Genomic DNA, 19,875 nt, shown 5'->3' on the forward strand with positions numbered 1-19,875 from the left:
AGCATACTAAAAAGCCTAAAACACAGCACATGCGCGCACGTACACCATACACACAACAAAGAAAAAATAATACTGGTACCTATTCATGCATTCAGATGCCTTAATGTGGATAGACTGAGAAGAAAAGCAGTCTCTCTCCCATAATGCACAGAAGGAGAAATGGACAGTAAACCCCAAGAGCATATCAATAAGACAAAGCAAGGACAAAAGGTTAAACAAGTTAAAATCATGAAGATTCACGTTTCCAAAGAAAATACTTAAGAAAAACTATACTAAAAGTAACTAAGGCTTAGAGCTGTTCTGCTCACCTCCAATAATTCCAGATTCCTAGGAGAGAAGCAGCCACAGTTCATAGGACAAAGGGATGGGGAAGGGAACATCTTTCTAATAATTGTAATCTTTCAAAGTCAGTCCTCTCAGTAAGCTATAACATACAGGAAAATCTCCCTTGTCCTGAAGTTCGATATTTATGACCATTTCTGAGCAAAAATTGAAATAGTACTCTGAGTCTTCACTATAAACACAACAGCAGCACACTACAATCTAACTCATCTTTCACCCTCAAATAACACTGAGTTTTTTTCAGGACTTTAGAAGCTAGAACCTTCCCTCTTTCAAAGTCTAAAATGACACCTCTCAAATTTATAGGCCTTGGCATTCCTGCACCTGACTCCCCAGACCCAGAGAAGTTTTAGAAGCAATATGGGAGCCTAAGGAAGCAACAATGATCCAGAGAATCTTAAGGAACAAACTAAATCAGGGTTTTTTTCAGGAAAACCAGTGAGATCAAAGAAACAGATAAGAAGTTTGCCCTGGTCCCTGCAGGTCTAAGCAATGAACAGATACTTCCATTAATAAGTCTTAAGAGTGTCAATAATGGTAAGATATTAAAAAAAAAAGCTGCAGTAGCATCTTCTGGAAGCAATGGTTTGGCCTGGCTTCCTAGGCTCTGAATGTCCTCATGCTGAAAGGGTGTACTTCTGAAAAAATTTAAAAGGCAGTTATCAAAATAAAAAGGAATAATTTGTGTCTCCAATGCTACTTCCTACCTCTGACAAGATCATCTGAGCGTCCTTCATTAACTTTATTTTGTACCAAGATAGGCACCTAAATAAAAGCTTATACTTGCACACATTGTCTTTGCATGAAATTTTGTTGTTTTCTTAACAGCAAATTTGGTAAGCCTTCCGAGTTTCTCTTTTTTGAATTACTGTCAGATTCATATAGATGAGTTTTCATTCTGTATTCTCTCATACATTTTAACACATAGAAGGACCAATTTAAATTAGTTTTTGTGACAGAGGACAATGAGGCTTCTAAAGAGACCATGATAACATGAACCTTCATAAATAGATACTATTCATGTCTAAAATTGTTGTATTCTCTACTACTCACAGGGAGTATTTCCAGCTATATATTAAAGATGCACAAACTTTTTCACATTAAAATCTATACATTGGATTTGTGCTCCCTTACATGTTTCTCAGCAAAAAATTACTGTATTAAAAAATATAGCAATTAGATTAATTAAATATCTTTAAGATGTTACCTACTGAACTAAATATGCAGTAAGAATCCTGGGTTCTAAAAAGCTGTCACGCAGCTTAATGGCAGTAGCTTACAGCTCGTCACAGCAAAAACAACAATGTGAAAACATCGTTGAGATAGATACTTAAAAGCAGAGTTTCTAAACGTAACAATTTCACATACATACTGCCACACTTCAAAGTAGGTTTTTGATTGCATGTGGCCTGCCTGAATGCAGCTCTGCAGGCCTGGAATTATTAAACAGCCAGAGAAACACAAAAGCTTAAAGCTGGGCCTCAGGGGATGCTAAAAGGAAAAGAATTCTGATAACTCCTACGGTGTATGTACGTTTTAAGTTAGCAGTGTTTAACATATATCCTAGCGAGCACGCGTTTTACAAACCTTCTTCTAACTGCATCATATGCAAAAACACCCAAACTAATATGCTGATTTTTTTTTTTTGCAGTTTGATGCCTTCTCTAGCATCAAAACCCCACTGTTACTTCAAAGAGCCACTTGATAAGGAAGCCCATACCTCTGTTGTAACAGAGGATTTACAACAATCTGAATAAATGACAGGCCAAACGTAAAAAGTGACATGGCACATTCTCCCACTCATTCAGGATGTAAATGTGAAAAAGCCTTATCTTTATTTTGGGCTTAATTTCCTTGTGTTTTCTATTTCTGGCTGCACTACGTCGCGAGACAGAATGTCCGTCTGCGCTCTGGATATTGAAGTGTACTGACAAGATTAGATAAAGGTAATGGCTGGTGAGTGATGGAATGCCAGTACGGCCGTGCTCCTGCCGCCCTGTGCCCACAGCCCACTCCGTGACGACCGAACATCAGTGTTGGATGGGGTCCATGCGACAGGAATCACAAAATCTTCCTGCCACCCTAGGAGCTGGTTCTAAACAAAAGGAAACTGCAGCATCTAGTCTGCAGTCAATCATCAAACACCTAAAGCGAAGTTAAGATTGGCCCAACAAACTCATACCTGAAATGTATGTTGTAGATTTTTTTAATATAGATTTCTAGCATAAAGTTTCTTTTGCTATTTTTATGTCCACTATTCAGTAATAACCCTATGTTGAAAGTCTCAGGTTACAGGCTCATACTGATTTTCAGAAAAAGACTCAGATTAAAGACATGGTAGAGCTCATATAGGTATAATACTCTAAAAAGAACAGGGGAAGTCTGCATTTGCTTCTGAAAACATTTAATCATGATCACACCATGGATTGTACTCCACAGGAAAGGCACAACTTGGCAGTGGTGACTTGAGAGCTCACCTATAGAACATACTGCTTGGAAACTACATATATGTGCGTGTGTATATTTATACACATACGCGTACACGCACACACACACGCATACATACATACACTTATCACCAATAGTGTTAAACTGGTTAACAATCCTAATATACATTCGATTAACATTTGCACACCCTTTCAATAAAATAAAAAGCAGATTTTTTTTTTTTAAACTCAAAGCAACTAGATGCTATTGCTACATTCCTTATCTCCTTCCCCAGCCTGCACTAACATTCAAGAGAGTTAGAAGCCTAGAAGTACACTGGGTCCTCCTCTTTCAGTATGTGCTTCTTCCTAGGAAAAGGCTCTACAAGAGGAGGGCTCTATAAATTACACTCATTAAATATTGGGGTGGAATGCTTTTCTTAAAAAGAAGGTCCCCTTCTAGCTTCTCCTGCTATCTTATGACCAATGCATTTGAAAAAATACAATAAATATTGCCAAAGTGCACTGGGTCTTTTTTTAAACACATTTCCCAAGTTAATACTTGTTTAATAAATGTCAAACCACTACCCACTTCAAAATAGAAGCAAAAGTAATAAAAGACAGTCTACAGTTTTAAAACACTACAAAAAAAAAACCAAAATGCAAAAGGAAGTCTAAACTGAGCAGACATTCTTCATCATTTCAGCACAGAAAAGATTTAAACGAAGTTTTCTTCTAGAGCTCCTAAAGTATACCTGATCAAAACCCAATTTCTAAATTTCCTTTTTTTTAAGTACATAGTTAATTTGCTTGACAGAAAAACAAGTTCTGCTTCAAGTACTGGTAGAATTTAAAACTGCAACATACACTGAAGTTTATAAACTTTGCCTTAGTGCTGCAGTTCAGACAAAACAACTGGAGCCAGGTTTTTCCACTGTCAAGAAGAAAAGTATGTTTTACTTCCATTTTCGTAGTTTTTTATAACAAAAATAACTGTAAATTACACAATCCATTATTTTTTTTAAAGAAAAAACACAAAACCAATCTCAAACAAAAATAATTTTTCTTACATGTCACTTAGGACAAGTATTGCTCCCCCCCAAAAAAGGGGAGAAAAACCTGGTTACTCTTACTCCCCTTGAAATGAGGAAATTAAACATCAGAAGCTACAGCACTGTCACCTTCCAACTGTGAGAACTGAGCTGATTATTTTACTTTTAAAAAAATACAACAAACGCCAAACCAAACTACCATCAGTCCACTATGAGTGGACTTTATATAGTACTCTATATAAAGAATAAAAAAAGACAACTTCTCTTTGAATGTGTAAACAATACTGGAACAACTTACCAATACTAATTTCTGATTTTAGAAACAGGATCTTTACTCAGATCTTTACTCACAGACACCTTACTAAGCTGTAAAGACACTGACATAGTAACAGACGTATGAATGGCACTTGTTTTGCTGCTTATGAATTGACATGTCATGTGTGAACAGGCAGTCAACAAAGCTGTCTACTTTTTGAAAAAAGTAATAAATAATACAGGAAAGCAGAAGATGTTTCTGTTTACAACAGCAGCTTTTCTAATGCAAATAAACATTTTAAAATACAATTAGCTAACAAGCTTTTTCACTGTACCTTAAAAGAAAACTTGCGATTGATGCGATCTTCAGGTCCAACTGGCGAGATGACGTAACTAGGCAATGGTATGCTGCCCAGAACAGATTCTTCTCTGCTGTCTGTTGAAAAAAAATAAAAAAATAGAATCTCACTCACTGCACTTTTCAGTGGGTTAACAATACATTCTCCTTTACGGACACACAGACAACAGGCATTAAGCAGAAAGAAGAGCAGTTCAGACTGGATGTAAGGAAAAGCATTTTCCTCACGAGGACAGAGCACAGCAGAACAGGCCAACGAGGGAGGCTGTGCCATCTCCATCCTCAGAGGTTTTCCGTGCCAGACTAGATTAAGCCCTGAGCAAACCAGGCTGACTTCTTCCCTGACCATACTTTCACCAGGCGGTTGGACTAGACACTTCCTAAGTCCTTTCTGACCTGAATATTTTTATGACTCAACACCAATAATATATGGAGAAAAATGTTTTCTTCTTAAAGAAAAAAGACTGATTTTTTTTGAAGAAAACCAGGTTTGGTTTTTGTGAAGTTTTTTTTTTGCAAGTGTTGATTTTTCAGTTTCAGACAGAAAAATACACTTCAAGAATAAAGCTTATTGTGACAAATGAACTCTGACAGGCTGCATAACATGATGGACCTTCCATTTAGCATTCTACATCTACGCTAATTGCTGTAATTAGGAAACCTCTATTACTGATGGCTCTAAAGTGATCAGCAGCAGAAATACAGTGCCTAGAAATATGACTTCAAGATTCATAATCTGTAATGCCTTCCCCAAACTGTACCACGCTACACCATACTCAAAACTTAAAAATAACCTTACATAATACTACTATTGCTATTTCAGCCTGTGATCATGTGTTACCTTTTTTGGTAGAAATACGGGACTCAGAAGTTCTCACTTTTACATTGTCCCTTGGATTAAAGCTGAACCAATGCTTTGATCTGGCCATAGTGCATTCTCAAAAGATCAGCTGTGCAAGGTCAAACAAGTAGGTAACACAACATAGACCAGCAATCAGCTAAGTCTTAAACTGGTATTGCAGCCAAACGTTTTGCAACATAAACCTTGGCATGTATCAAAGATAAGTTATGTGGCAAAAGATCATACAGGAACTCCTTGTTCCCCAGCTGTGGCCTGAAATTTGCTGTGCATTAAAGACATGGATAAGTAATTGTTTCACTACGCATCTTCTCAGGATAACTAATCCAAAGAGTTCAATTAATTTATGCTTGCAATGTGATTTGAACAAGCGAACTGCTACAGACTAAGTCGAAAGAGCTAGTATCTACTCACCTTTGTAGTAAAACAAACAATAATCAGCAAGCACAAACCATCGCCTCTTCCATAATCTCATCCCAGAGCTATCCTGAAATGCAAATGTGTTTTCATTTAAGGACAGTTAACAGCATATCACACAACACTGTACCAGTGAGTAGTTTACCAGAAGTTTACCTAAATATGGTATTAATTGCAAAACCAAGCGTTTTATATTTTAGCAAAATATTATGTACTAAAAAAGGTAAGAGGCAAAACATCCAGCTATAAAATAATCAGGGAAGAATATTCAAACTGCTAATTTTCCATAAGTAATTAAACCCGCATCCCAAAGAGCATTCAGATTAACCTGATAGACAACCAATGCATATTTTATCTAGACAGATTTATCTGCCATAAAGAAACAAAGTATGCATCTGGATGGCACGAACTCCAGCAGGGACTGCCTGTAGACCAAGATGAAAATCACTACACAGCTGTGAAGTACGACCTCACATTTCAGGCAATGATCCCCTATAATTCTGCAGTCCATCTCCCATATGTTACTCATGCCTAAAATGTAATTTAATCAAATATTCCTTAGGAAATAAAACAGGGTGCATAATGTGCAAATTTTAATGAAGTATAATGTAATATGCCTGTGGAGATCTCTATGTATCTATATCTACATATAATATATACCACCTTGTCAAAATTAGTAATATTTACATAGAAATTTATTTTAGAAGCTTGCAAAATTGCCAGACTGTAACCTGAGCAAGCACTACTTACTCAGCTGAGGTAGGCTTTGATAAGACCAGTAGCAAAGAAAGCATCTTCAGGCTTTAAGACAAAAAGCAATAGCCACAGTGATGTTGTATATACTATCTCCCTTCTTCTTTCTGCAGTCATATTAAGTATGCAAGGACTTTATTCCCTTTTCTTTTTCATGCTGCAATACTGTCAACACACACTGTGTCCGAGTTCTGATTCTGTCCTGAAAACTAATGGACTTGTGTAGTGGATGTCAACAGAGCTGGTAGCAGAATACAGCTCTCCATGCAGGAGGAAGCAGATGGCCGTCAGCGATTTCATCCTTCTGTACATATAGAATCATAATCGTGCGCCTTAGATTTCAGCCTTCTCCTACCCATCCCTAAACCTAGCTGCTGGATCTCTGGTGATCATCTGATGGATGCCAACTCCCTAATTAGAAGCAGGGAAGTATTCTCATACAACAAACAGCTTTATTTACTTTTTGCATTCAAGGACATGCTTCTGTCAGCTTAAGAGCTCAAGATGGAGCAGCTGCAAAATTCTGTTTGTTGAATGAAATCCTACAATCCACCCTCTGCTTGGACACTGGTCTTGGTGACAGCAAGGTGTGGTGAACAGGTCCCTATCTTCCTTCATTTTCTCCCTCCTGCTTCTGGAGAACAAAAGGCATATGGGTTGGAATTAAGCCTTTGCCAGGTATAAGGGCAGAGGTGAGCAGAAGGAGTAGGTCCTTCACAGCCAGCCTTGGGTTTATAATGCGTCCTGAGGGAGACTGAGATCAGCATGGTAGCAAGCCAGCAGGATGAAACAGGGAAGATAACCAGATTTAGACAACAAAGTTATGGCCTTAACATTTAACCATGATGGTGATGTTAATTTATTATTTTTTCCACTTCTGAACCAAAACTGTATGTAAAACTTGGTTTTCACAGTTAAGTACCAGACCCTCATTACAGAAGCTTGTGGGAGTACCCAGCGCTGCCCTGCATCGCCAACATTCCAGCTTCTGCTTTTTCAGTTACTTGGAAGGCACTTGATTTTATTTGATGATGGTACTGAAGTCTATGAACAGAAACAGCTGATTACATGCCATACCTGTTTGTGTAGCCAGCCTCTTACTATAACAGGAACATTGGGATTCCTCCTGATAGCTTGATCCCTCTTTCCAAAGCTATGAACTTTGTTTCCAGTCTTCACAACCTATAGAGAAGTATAATGTAGCAGTGGTTTTTAAATGACAGAGACTCATTTCATATTACAAATAACCTCACTGCAATAATTCATACTTCATTACACAGTAACGAAGTATTTACAGCATTTTCAAGGCCAAGTAAATAGACAATGATATTTACAACATAGCAAAGTCAATCTTCCACGTTCATCAACATATCAGTGCCAGGACAGTCTGCCAGCTCCCAGCTGAACAGCAGGAGCACTGGTGACTCAAGTCAGAAAGGCAGCACTGCTGAAGTTTTAATGTGCTTGGGAAGTATTTCCGGGTGCACTAGAAGAGCTACATGCAAGTCTCTCATGTACGGGATTTTGTGTGCACGAATCCTACTCTTGCTTTTCGTTGTTTCGAGGTATTTTTGGTTGGTTTAGGTTTTTGTTCCCCATTTAAATTAAAACAACATTGATAGCTTAATAAAATGCTTGGACTTCGACCCTGCAAACAAAAGAAGACAGAGTGATGCTGCTAAGGAGGAAACCTAGATGGCAGTAAGTAAAATTACAAGGACTAGTTAATGGTTTACGTTTCACTGCAACCTCAGTTTTGACTCACACAGGCAAAACTATTTTAAAAACAAACAAGGAAAGCCTACCAGTCTGTGAAAAAGACAGTGAGACTCTCTGGATGAATAATCTGCCTGCTCTTTTCCAATCTCAGCACAGTTTGCTACTGCAATTGCTTTAGGAACCTGAGGTGCACAAACTACCCTTACAGTTGTTCCTGACTTCTCCAAGGAAAAAGCTGTCCAGCTGCACTCTCTGTCTCCTTTCTACCATGTCTCTCCTTTGTTTGAAACTCTCCTCTCAGCTGGTCAGGGTACTGATGCTCTGTCAGCTGCAGACAAACAGCAGCTCTGGAAACGAGCACATTTGCCATATGCAAGGGATGACACCATAGAAATCTCTCAGCCTACTGCTTCTGCCAGTCAGGCAACATCTGGACTAGAAGACAGCATGCATAATAATAAAATATTCTAGCAATGTATGATCACTTTAAATGGATTCTGTTCATTTTGAGGCCAGGCTTTACCAATCTGCACTGAATTTCACATATTTTAGTAGACCTAAGCATACATCTTAATGCAGCATTAAGATAATAGCAGTAATCAGTAAGAAAAAAAAAAAAATCCTCTTTTTCTTTGGTGCTATAGCATACAAACACTTGTACAGAGGTAGCAAAGGGCAGATTTTAGTAGGTGGTTTCCCCACAGTGTGTTTCCCAGGAAGCAGCATGCTGCTTTCAGGCTGCTGGGAACTCGGGTGAGCTGCATGTCACAGTCAGCTCTGTGAAATGCCCCGGACACTGGGGAGATGGGAAGAATGCCAAGTGTGGGCTTTTCCCAAGCAGTGACACCTCCGTAAGAGCCTGCACAAGACAAACGCACAGCCCAGGGCAGCACAGAAGACCACACAAGCAGCCCAGCTGCCTCGGCACCGCACACTGTAAACAGCACCAGGCTCCTGAACAGACGCCCCTGCCGTTCAGCTGGCTGGAACCAGTTCACCATAGAAGCCAGGTGAGGATGGGATCACCAGGATGTCCCGGTCCATTTCTCCACCGTACCTGTGCTAAGGCACTCTGCTAACCGGCTGCAGAGCACTAGCCTTGTGAAAACACGGCGCGTCAGTTATCCCCATAGAATCTCTCCTGGAACTCATGTCCAGACCTATAAGCAGCAAGTCTGACACTGAAGGAAGGAAGGAAGATGATGCTAGGCATTCTGTGTCTGCTATTGAAAAAATCACGAAAGAGGACTTGTGAACCTGTGTCCAAATATCACTGCAGACGAACACGCAAAGATGTATCATGAAGGCAGCCAAGCTCTGGATGACCCTATGATCATCAGGCCAAGCCACATATATTTTTATATTTATATATTTATAAATTTATAATATAAATATATTACATTCCTATATATATTTTATATACACATTTAAGGTGAACGAAAAGTAATCGACACAGTTAAGGTTTTAAAAAACTGTTGCTAAGTGTTAGATGCAACAGTTACATTACAAGGGTGACGGGAAGAAAAAAAAAATAATAAAAAAAATAGGAGGCCCAAACTGTTTAAGGCTCTGAAAATCAAAAACCTCTGCTTTGCACCTGAACAGAAATCAACTTACAAAATGTACAGAATTTAGATTCCTAACTTTTCTTTCTCATGTTTATCCTAGGAAAGGTGGATGAACTAAGGAACAGTTAAAGTATAGCTGATCTAGCCTTACAGTAGGGTTTAAATTTGTTTTTTTCATCAGAACCCCTGTCAGCGATCAAGCACTGTGATTCTCTGACCTTATTTAATTTATATATAAAAAAAATAATCACAGACCACAGTATAGAAAAGCCACCCTTCAACTTGGTCAAAAGACCAAACAATTTCTATTACACAGGAGAGGGACATTTTGCCCAAGGCTATGTATTTCATACCAATACAATACCTATAACAGAAACAAAAAAAATAATTTTATGCTGCTTTATGTAATTGAAATTTTCATATCATCTGTAGTATTAATCATCTCATTCTGCTCTGGAATAAAACAAAACATGACTGATATTGAATGTCACACCTTGCTTCCACTGGCTAGAATAAAAGCTAGTTTAAAAGAAAAGGTGTATTTTTAAAAGTATTTGTCTTTACTGCAGTAGTCTTTACCTAATTTAAAATATTCCTATATCATTGTTGTGTGTTGAAGCAGCTGCCTGTGTCACTGAAGACAAAGACGCTGCTTTTGACTTCAGTACACTTGTTATACTGGCTTGTTTGTGAACGACTCATAAGTTTTTGCAAAAAAAATCAACATGTCAAGAGCCAAAATTTTCAAATCCCTTTTCATCACTGCATCACCTTCTTCCTTACAGAAGCCTCTAGCTGAGGAGGAAAGTTACTAACTTAATTACAAAATGTGTGGTTTGTTTTTGTTTTTTTTTTCTAAAACTGGACAGTCAAAAAACCCCACAAACATAGACAGCCTTTCATTTGGAATAGATTTTCTAAATAGCAAAAAGGAAGACTGTAACTTGGTAAAAATACGCAAATACACATAAGAGAACACATAACCTAGCTTTCAATCTACAGGAAATTAAAAAAACCAAAACAAACCCCTACCTGTTTCAGTCATAAACTCTTCCAATCAAAAAACCTCAGTGGTTTAGTAACAAATTAACTCATGAATCCTTCCAGTATCTCTGAGAGGATTAGACAAAATCCTTATTTTTCAGATAGGAAAAACTGAAACTGTCGGAAATTCCTGCTCTTAATATTGAGCATCCATCTACAGCAGCCCTGAGCTAAACGCCGCGCTCCACGCTCCCGCCCCAGAGAGCCCGCACAGAGCCGGCACCATCGCACACCCCCCACTGTTGCCTGTTTCAGCTGCTAGATCCATTCTTCATTTACTTGTTGAAATCCTCACCAGCTCATCTTGGAAAAAATAAACTTCTCTTATGCAGAATCCATCTAAAACACACTCTCAAAATGCAGACTAATAAATACATCACGCTACTGTCCTTTATACTTTCGACTTGGCCAGAGCACTGTGTAGCACCATAATGTTTACAAGCTTCCATTCATACCATTAGATGCTTTAACAGACTGAATTCCACGCATACCTCACTCTCAAACTGAAACAGATCCTTTACTCCTCCATATCCTTCACTTGTAATCAATAAAAATGGTTTTTAACATGGTTAATAATGTAACTGAATTGGCTATGAACAATCAGAACTTCGAGACAGAGATCGATTGAGATGTATCAGCACGCCCTTTTGGGTTTTCTTCCCTCAACTCCATCCCTCCTCACATCTCAAAAGGCAGGGTAGACTGCACTGGTCTGAAGTCTTCAGATTACTTATTCAGACAGTGCCAGCATCAAAATGGTGGGGGCCATCCCCAGAATCTATGTGCATTTCTGTAAAACTGCCCATCTCGGGTGTCTCATAAAATGAAGTCATATATTTATATGCGTATCAATGAAACCATGACATAGTGGCAAGTATAAGCCTCATTTTGGCTTTTTTATTTTTCTTCCATCCAACACACTCCTCTTGGATGCTGTATAACTGATTCTTAGACAGAACATCGGAAATTCTCTTTCCAAACAGTTACTTTTTATTCCACAAGTTTTACTCAGTCCGAGTTCAGAGAGGAACACTGCAACAAGCAAAGCAGAAGTCTCCATCTCTTCCATCTGGAGCTGAGAATGACAAACCTGCTGTACAGCTGGGAGCTTACCTTCCCCCTCCACCCCAAAGGCAGCAATTCTTACCTGCCAACTTTCTGCAGAAGACACAACTGGAAAGCCACACACCTGTCCCTGCACCTTCTGATTGGTACTACTTCGACGCGCACAGCTCTATACAAAAATCAGTTGAATTTGGCTAGGATTCCGACACTATACCTACACAGTCCTGTGATGGCATTTGAAGGACAAAATTAGGAAAGCATTTCATAGAAGATAATAATTAGCTACGGGTAAGTAAAGACCTTTGCCATGATAAACAGAACATGTCTCTAGCTCCATGGTTGTGTCTCAAGTCTGCGTCTGGGAATTCACTCTTTGAAAGAATGATCATGGAAGAAAACATTTAGAAATAGATGAAAGAATCTTAAAATCTACTCTCAATGTGCCAAGTCAACCTCAAAATGGAGGATAGGTTATTCACTTGACGGCCTCTGCTCTCATTGCTAGTTTACTTGAATTGATTTTGTGCTAGGCTGCGAAGGAATTCAACAAATCTGACTCTACAGAACAAGGAGTGATTTCAAGCCTGGAAACGCACGCAACGATGCAACAAAGCATATATATCAGACAGATGTTTGTTCTCCGTCTTAATCAGAACTCCAGTAAAGTATTTATTGAGGGTCTGCAGCAGGATGGATATTATACAAATGAACTTGGTGGAGAAGCAAAATACAGGCAAGCCCTCTTTCAGAGCTCTACTCAAAGTCTAAAGCTGCATCAAAAAAAATGCCACACCTGGGAGCCTACCGGAAGCATGTGTAGCCACACTGATAGCGGACTGCAAACAAAATAGAAGCAGAGACCAAAATACAGACCAACGGAAGTTTTGGGAGGTGATTCTGGATATGCTCCCAGCTGCGATGAAAGAGCATTACCCTCATCTTTAGCGGAGTGGTTCCGAGATCTCCAGTAAAGGATCCTCTAGCATGTGGGTGGCCCCCTAAGTTGTATCCAGTCACCATGTTTGATCTCACTGTTTCGAAAAGCCTGATTAGATCAGGGCAAACACATGACAAAGGGAAACAGCGGGAGAAGGTGACAAAGCATGCACGCTTTTTGGCGGAAGCATGATCCTGGGTGAGTTAAAGCCAACTGTGTCACTGAAGAATTCCCCAGCTCAAAGCAGAGTATCAGGTCCCCATTAACTGCTGGTTTTAAAAGCAGAAAAATGAGCTTTCTGCCTCTAATGCTGGCTTAAGAACAATTACAGTAAGAAGGATAAACACAGTAGACACAAATGTCCAAGTGCTGTGGTAAGTTCAACTGTTAAGAGATATCAAAAAGAAATGTATCAAGTAATTCAGGTAACCTACTAAGTTTACTGTTTTCAGCGATAACTTCATCTAGCACTTCAAAGATAAATGTATTCTTGAGAATTGACACATGACAATCTTTGTGTTGGTCCAATAACCTATACATTTTCAACCTCAAAAAATATATTTTTTTTATCTTTTCATGAAATTGCTTTCATCCTCTCCAATATTTACCCAAACATATAAAAACATGAGAATAAGATTTTAAGTGATGGCCTCAATAAAAATACCTTTGCAACCAATTTGGCAAAGTCCTTTCTTCAATTAAATTACATAACAGGCTTTAAATTTTTGCATTAAAAAAAAAACACCTTAGAAGTTTAAAAACTGCAAGCAAATTTAAGAAAGTTCTCTTATCTCTGCCAATTCTTCCAGTATTTTTTTGCTTCTTTTAATCCAGCCCCCTCCCATCCTCACTGTACTGTAACTTACTGTAAGGTCAAAGAAGCATTAAAATAGTTGGCGACACCTCAAGTACAATGCTTTATTATATTTTGTGCCATAACAAACACAGGCCCTTTGTCAATGACAAATAATGAGATTTTCTATTATTAAACATTCTGTGTGTAAACTTGGTGTCTGCACTGTTTATGCACCACAACAATGGCAGAAAAGGTTCTAAGCTGTTACTAAAAGGAGGAACAGTAATGTTTCATGGAAAAGTAAGAACTGCAAATTACAGTTCCTGGTATTCTGCAGCAATTTTTGCCACACACACTGGACTATCAAAAGACCTGCTGGAACACCAGCATTACGTATACTTACTTCTGTTCTCAAGAAGCCTCTCAAACTTCACCCAAACTCACAATTATCACAATTTTTTGAATTATCCAAACTATCATGTGGCTATACAGTGTTCCTATGCTGTAAAAAACGGTTTTTGCTTGGATAGAAGATACTGCCTCTTCTTTAAGGTACATAATTAGACTTCTAGACTAAAGCCATGGCCGTATTAATGTAAGCATTAAAAGAGTATTGGATTTAAAGCAATTGAAGTTCCAATCATCAAGCTGAAACAACAGCCTTTTTCCTTTACCTTAGAGCCAGGTTTTGTATCAACAGCAGATGTAGTTACTGCAGTGGACGTTTCACTGACCATGCTTGAAGGTCTTTGGTTTATTTGTTGCTTGGACATAGATGAATTCTGCCTAGAAAACAAACACAAACAGATAATCTAAAGCACATTGTTTCAAACAGTCAGCTTTGTCTTTTTTTATTTAAGATTCACAGTAAGCAAATGAATGACAGGCTAGTCAAACATTTCCCATGCATCTGCAACTGCCTTTGCACCACCCCTATTGTTTTGATTTCAGGTATTCCTCAAGGAGATGCTGCCAGTGACATCTGATGATTGGTATTTGTCGACGTATCAGGAGGAAGAGACCTGCCAAATTGTCTGCAAATGCAACAGAGAATCAATATCTAACAAGCACCCAGAGAAGATGAGGCTGACGCAGAGACACTAAACTGTGCCCAATTTAGAGGCTTGGCTGAAACATGCTAAAGAGCCAGTGCTGGGGAGGGAAGGACAGGAGTTCAACACTTTGCAATAACAGGCTTCTTACTTAAAATCAAAGTGAGACTGGCCTACTATTAGATCTTTCACTAACTTAATGCTAGATCTTTGAATCTGCCAAAAATATGATTCACACTGCAGTATGAATTATTAAAATACCTTTTAAGTGAAATGGTGCAATTCATGGCAGATAGAAATAAATAACTTCTGAGTCATACTAACTTCAAGAAATCTTGATAACTAGCTCAGATTCCCATACCCATTTAAAAGCATAGGTGAGATCAATCCTACCGTAAGAACCTGTTCAACAAGTAGCAATTCAGTACAGCTGCCCAAATGAAGAAATGAGAGGATAAATGGAAGCACAAAATCTTGTGGAATCCCAGATGCAGGTTGTGAAGAGAAGCCTCGGCTGGCAAGCCCCACACCAATTTGTGGATTAAACCCACAGGTGGTATTTTCAAAAATCATTAACAATGTAGTTTAGCAAATTCTATTTTAGGAACAAGAAGCAATACAGTCATAGAACAACCAAAACAAACCAAACTGCTAACAACCTATGATTTTCCTTTCCTCATCTCAGTAAGTCACCAAAGCCATTTATTAAAAAAAAAAACAACAAAACAAAAAAACCCCAAACCCAAAACCAAACATAAAAAAAAACCATACAAGACAAGCCAGACTTTACTGTTGCTACCACTGGAATTCAATACAATTCTGAACAGAACAGAAAACAGAGTAAATCTGAGCAGCTACCACTCACAAGAACAGAGAAGAGTTTGTGGCTGTAGTAGTTCACAGTGTTTAACTGAGGACAAGGTGTTTGCCACCACTGCTTTTCCTCAGCTACAACCTGTACAATTACCTGTCCAAAAGCTTTTATGGTTGATCTGGCATCAGGGAAAACACTTTTTTTTTTTTTTTTTTTCCCATTTGTGACCACAGACTTTCAATTAAACTTGCAAGAAAGACAGCTTTGATCCTATTTCCTTTATGCCTTGCTTATCTGGCCTAAAACCCTTCTTTCTATCTTTCATATGTAAACTCAGGTCCAAGATACGAGAACAAACTACAGCAAGTTCCTCAAATCCCTGGCCAGCCTTTAATGCATGAGAGCTTCATCATCTCAGTTTGAGTCAATTTGCCTTACTTATGGAGCAGGTATCCTACCTGAGCATTCAATCAGCTTTAGGAACATCACATTTCAGCACAGAGCAGATTAAGACACATCCCATACACAACGCTGCCTGACTAAGCTTTTTCTGTTGACCAGCCAGTTTAATTACTGCCTTTTGACTCTGTTCTCACTTGTTCCCTTCCCAGTCTAATACTTTCAAAACAGGTAGAAAATGCAGACTTACAACGTGCCCGCATCTTACTTGCTTCTTCCTAATACTTAGTTAGCAAAATGGTTTCATGTCCCTGCTCAAGGCAACTAAACTGAGAGTAGGTATTTCAATGGCAGAGGAACACTAACAGAGATGTCAAAGTCTTCTACACTGCTTCCTTAAGTATCATTAAGAAGGCCACTAGAAATGAGTCACAAAAGTATGAAAACAAAACACATCCAAGGAAAATGTTTGGCTTTGGAAGACACAAAATTTCCTCCCTTGGAGTTTAGGTTCTCTACAATGTCCACACCGTGAACTATTGACTTGAATACTGTAGGAGAGTTGCACAACATGGTCCAGACATTCACTGGGGCGAGGAGAGGGGAAAGGAGGAGGTGGACTGGAGGGGAAAGAGCACGTAACGTACATGTCCAGAAAATCTTTAGGCTTTCCAGGCCATAGGTAACCTGATGAGATTCAATTTCTTCATTTATTAAAGTAGCTATTTCATAGAGAACTAACTTTCTCAGGAAAGACAAAAATGAAAAATAAAATTTGAGTTTCGAAAAACTGGAATCAATTTTTCCAATGAAAACATTAATATGGAAAGAGAAATAACCCCAGAGGAATGGTTTTAATCTATGAATTCAACTCAGATGCAAGAGATTTTCACTATCCCACAAGACACTGTTTCACAGTAGGGTAAATGTACTGCAGTTAATAAAAGAATTTAGAAGAACTACAGAGGAAGATAAGTTTTATATGTTAAAACAAGACCATCAGTATCAGAAAATTATCATGCAATACAGAATGATCAACATGGAATTTCTAAGCATTTATAACATGGCCATTTAGCGATTCCTCTTCTACTTGCTCCTGAAAGCGATCACTGCCAATAAAACAAACTTTTCTTCTCTAGTAGTACCAAGATTAATGACAAACTTCAAATTCACAAGAATTTTTTTTTAATGTGAAGTTGTTGCCACGTAGAAGAACTTGAAAAGCCAGCAGAAGAGACAGTAAGTCCATCAAAAGAGAAAATACATGATTACTCTCCTAAAAAAAAATAATCTTTGGCAGCAAACACTGGTGATCCACACTTTCTGTACCTGAGATGTAACAGAAAACACCAAACAAAACTGAAAATTATTGTAAGTATTTGTATATCGTATTTAAAGGATATAATAGATTTGTTGCATGAAATCAGAGCATCAAGTATGTAAGTCTCTTAAGAGCTAATTAATACTCTCAGTTTGGTTTGAAAAGCAAACTGAAATATTCAGAATTACCTGAAACACACCTGCATGTTAATGGAGTTAATGCAGATTCATCTTTAAAAGTGACTATAGCATTAACTCTGTGCATTCAGAAACATTAGTTCAAAACCACTGTTATCAAAGACGTTTGATAATATCTGTTATTCCTGTTCTGACTTCATGAGTGCTATTTTTTGCCTATTTTGAGGATAATTCTCTTACTGCCTCCCCCAAGAGTGCACGCACACATGCAGAATTGCCGTATGTACATTTGGAGCTCCAGTCCCTTGTAAATCTTTTTAAAAACTTGAAAATAACACTCTATATAGCATCTCCTGTCAAGCAACTCCCTGCTTTACTTAAACAGTGCTAGTATGTCTACAGAAATCACATTAACCATCTAAGAGAGTTACATGGCGAATATTTGGTTTATTAAAGAAAACCAAAAACCACTGAAGAACAACAACAAGATGATTACACCAGTACCCCATATTGAAAATGCAATACTCACAGGAGAATACATTTTTTTCTCTAAAGGATCATAAAGATTACTTGATTTAGAAGGTCCACGTTCACACCAGCAACTTAAAAAGTTTATTTTGTTGGAACCAAATACAACTCAATAACATCATGTCAATGTAGTTTTAATATTAACAAATCTCCTACTTAGCTAGATTAAAAAAAAAATAATAATCCACTGTCCTAGTATTTCTATACATGCAAACATGGCAGATATTTATTTTGGAGTTGTTTGGGTTTCCTCCTTTCTCTCCGCCTAGTATTTTTGCTGCTATAGTAACCAAATGCAATAGACAAAATAAGATGGCTCTCTCCCTAGAGATGATGCAAGGCTTTGTCAGTTGCACAAAAAAATAGGCAAAAAAAGAGGGTAATTCACTGGATTAAGCACACTATGTATTTTTTTTCCACCCTGTATTTCTACATTTATGTTCAGGTTTTATCTTTTTTAACTTTAAAGTACTATCTTTTCATTTGCAAACATACTACTATCACAAATATATTGTTAAGCTGCTAATACACAACTACTAGTGTTTAGCAACACAGACAATCAGATACATGGCTGTAAGTGCCACCTTCTTTCTGTATACAATTATTTAAAGAACAGTTATTTAATAAAAGAAAAGAAAGAAGAAATCTAAACATTGCGTACATCTATCCTAAGTAATACTATAATAGATTTTTCAGACAAATGCCTGTATAATGATGTGGTTAAACTAGATCCTGGTCTCTTTGTGGATTAAGGGTTTATTAAAAACATGAAAGTAAAGCACAGAAATCAAGAAACAGTTGTGAACTAGAGGGAGGCTACAGAGAGGCGTCCCATACAGCCAAGATGCTCAAATTATTTAGAAGTGATCCTGAAAACTGTGAGGTGACCAAATCAACAGAGGACAAAAATTATTCTGGACAAAACCTGAAATGCTGACACGAACAGACAGAAAAATAATCTTCAGAGATGAGTAACCATGTGATCAGATGCCAAACTTAATTCAGTGTCAACAGCAGAAAATGAATTCAAAGGAGGAAGAAATGAAAAACATCTCCGCAGCTTTTATCACTCAAAACAACACTGGTAATCTGAGGGAAAGGATATTTTTAAATCTTAGCACAATGAGTAGTAGCAGCCAAAGTATATTAAGAGTTCTTAACAAAGGACAGAGAAGAAAAAGTACAATTAAATTATTATAAAAAACAACAAGCTCATACACCAAATACTGTATTCACCTATAATCAATCACTCCATCAGGAAAAAGATGAATCTAAAAGCATCATACAGAAGAGCTAGCTCTCAAGCAGGGCTAGTGAAAGGTAGAAGATACGTCCCACACACTAAGCGACCAAATTGCTGTTCTTGGAAAAACAGAATAAGAGGTGAGGATTTGACAGCTAAGAATGCATTAGGAAATAAGGATGATCAATCACTATTTCTCAAAAAAAAAATATTCTAAAAGTCTAAAGAATACCACCTTTAGGAAGAATAGCATATGGATCAGAAGATAACATAATTCAAAAGTTACAGGTTCCATGCAATACTTTTTGGTTTTATCCTTCAGTTACAATGGAGTTGAGGAAATCAGATTTCAGCTTAAAAAGTAAAACTGACATGATATTGTTTAAAAGGGGAAAAGGCTTGGGAAAACGCTAGTGAAATACAGTCCCAGCCTTCTACTGAAAGTATCCACTTCTCATCTGATCAAAAGCAAGGCAAGGGAACCTGGTTCACAACTGACTCATAATCAAGGTAGGATTACACCATTTATCGACATAATTTTCCAAAATTTCTTTTCAAATCTTCTTTCCAGAACATTGCTTCCTGGATGGGAAAGGGCCGGAGCAGCCCGTACATCCATCATTTTTAGATTACTGTAAATTACTCTTCTGATGTTAAATGTGTCCTTTTAATAGATATGTTTGTGGCAGCCTGAACAAGTTTGTGCTTACGTCTCCCCGCCAGCTCCCAGTCAACATCTGGTGACAACTCCTGCCTTTGGCCCTAATCTTAAATTAAAATCAACCCGTAA

At 37.9% G+C, this 19,875-nt stretch overlaps 1 protein-coding gene across 10 annotated transcripts in view; it reads right to left on the reverse strand.

Moving 5' to 3' along the window:
- Window positions 1-19,875, reverse strand: part of PLEKHA7 (pleckstrin homology domain containing A7) — a 160,307-nt gene that overhangs the window by 45,246 nt on the left and 95,186 nt on the right. For all 10 annotated transcript variants that reach the window (XM_056353195.1, XM_056353193.1, XM_056353194.1 and 7 more), the window contains 4 exons: window positions 14,266-14,377; window positions 7,540-7,644; window positions 5,707-5,779; window positions 4,411-4,511 (listed from right to left, as the gene is read on the reverse strand). In XM_056353195.1, coding sequence (XP_056209170.1) covers window positions 4,411-4,511; window positions 5,707-5,779; window positions 7,540-7,644; window positions 14,266-14,377 — 391 coding nt within the window. The remainder of the gene's footprint in view (window positions 1-4,410; window positions 4,512-5,706; window positions 5,780-7,539; window positions 7,645-14,265; window positions 14,378-19,875) is intronic.

Source organism: Falco biarmicus, chromosome 10 (assembly GCF_023638135.1).
Source record: "Falco biarmicus isolate bFalBia1 chromosome 10, bFalBia1.pri, whole genome shotgun sequence".
In the NCBI taxonomy this organism is placed as follows: domain Eukaryota; kingdom Metazoa; phylum Chordata; class Aves; order Falconiformes; family Falconidae; genus Falco; species Falco biarmicus.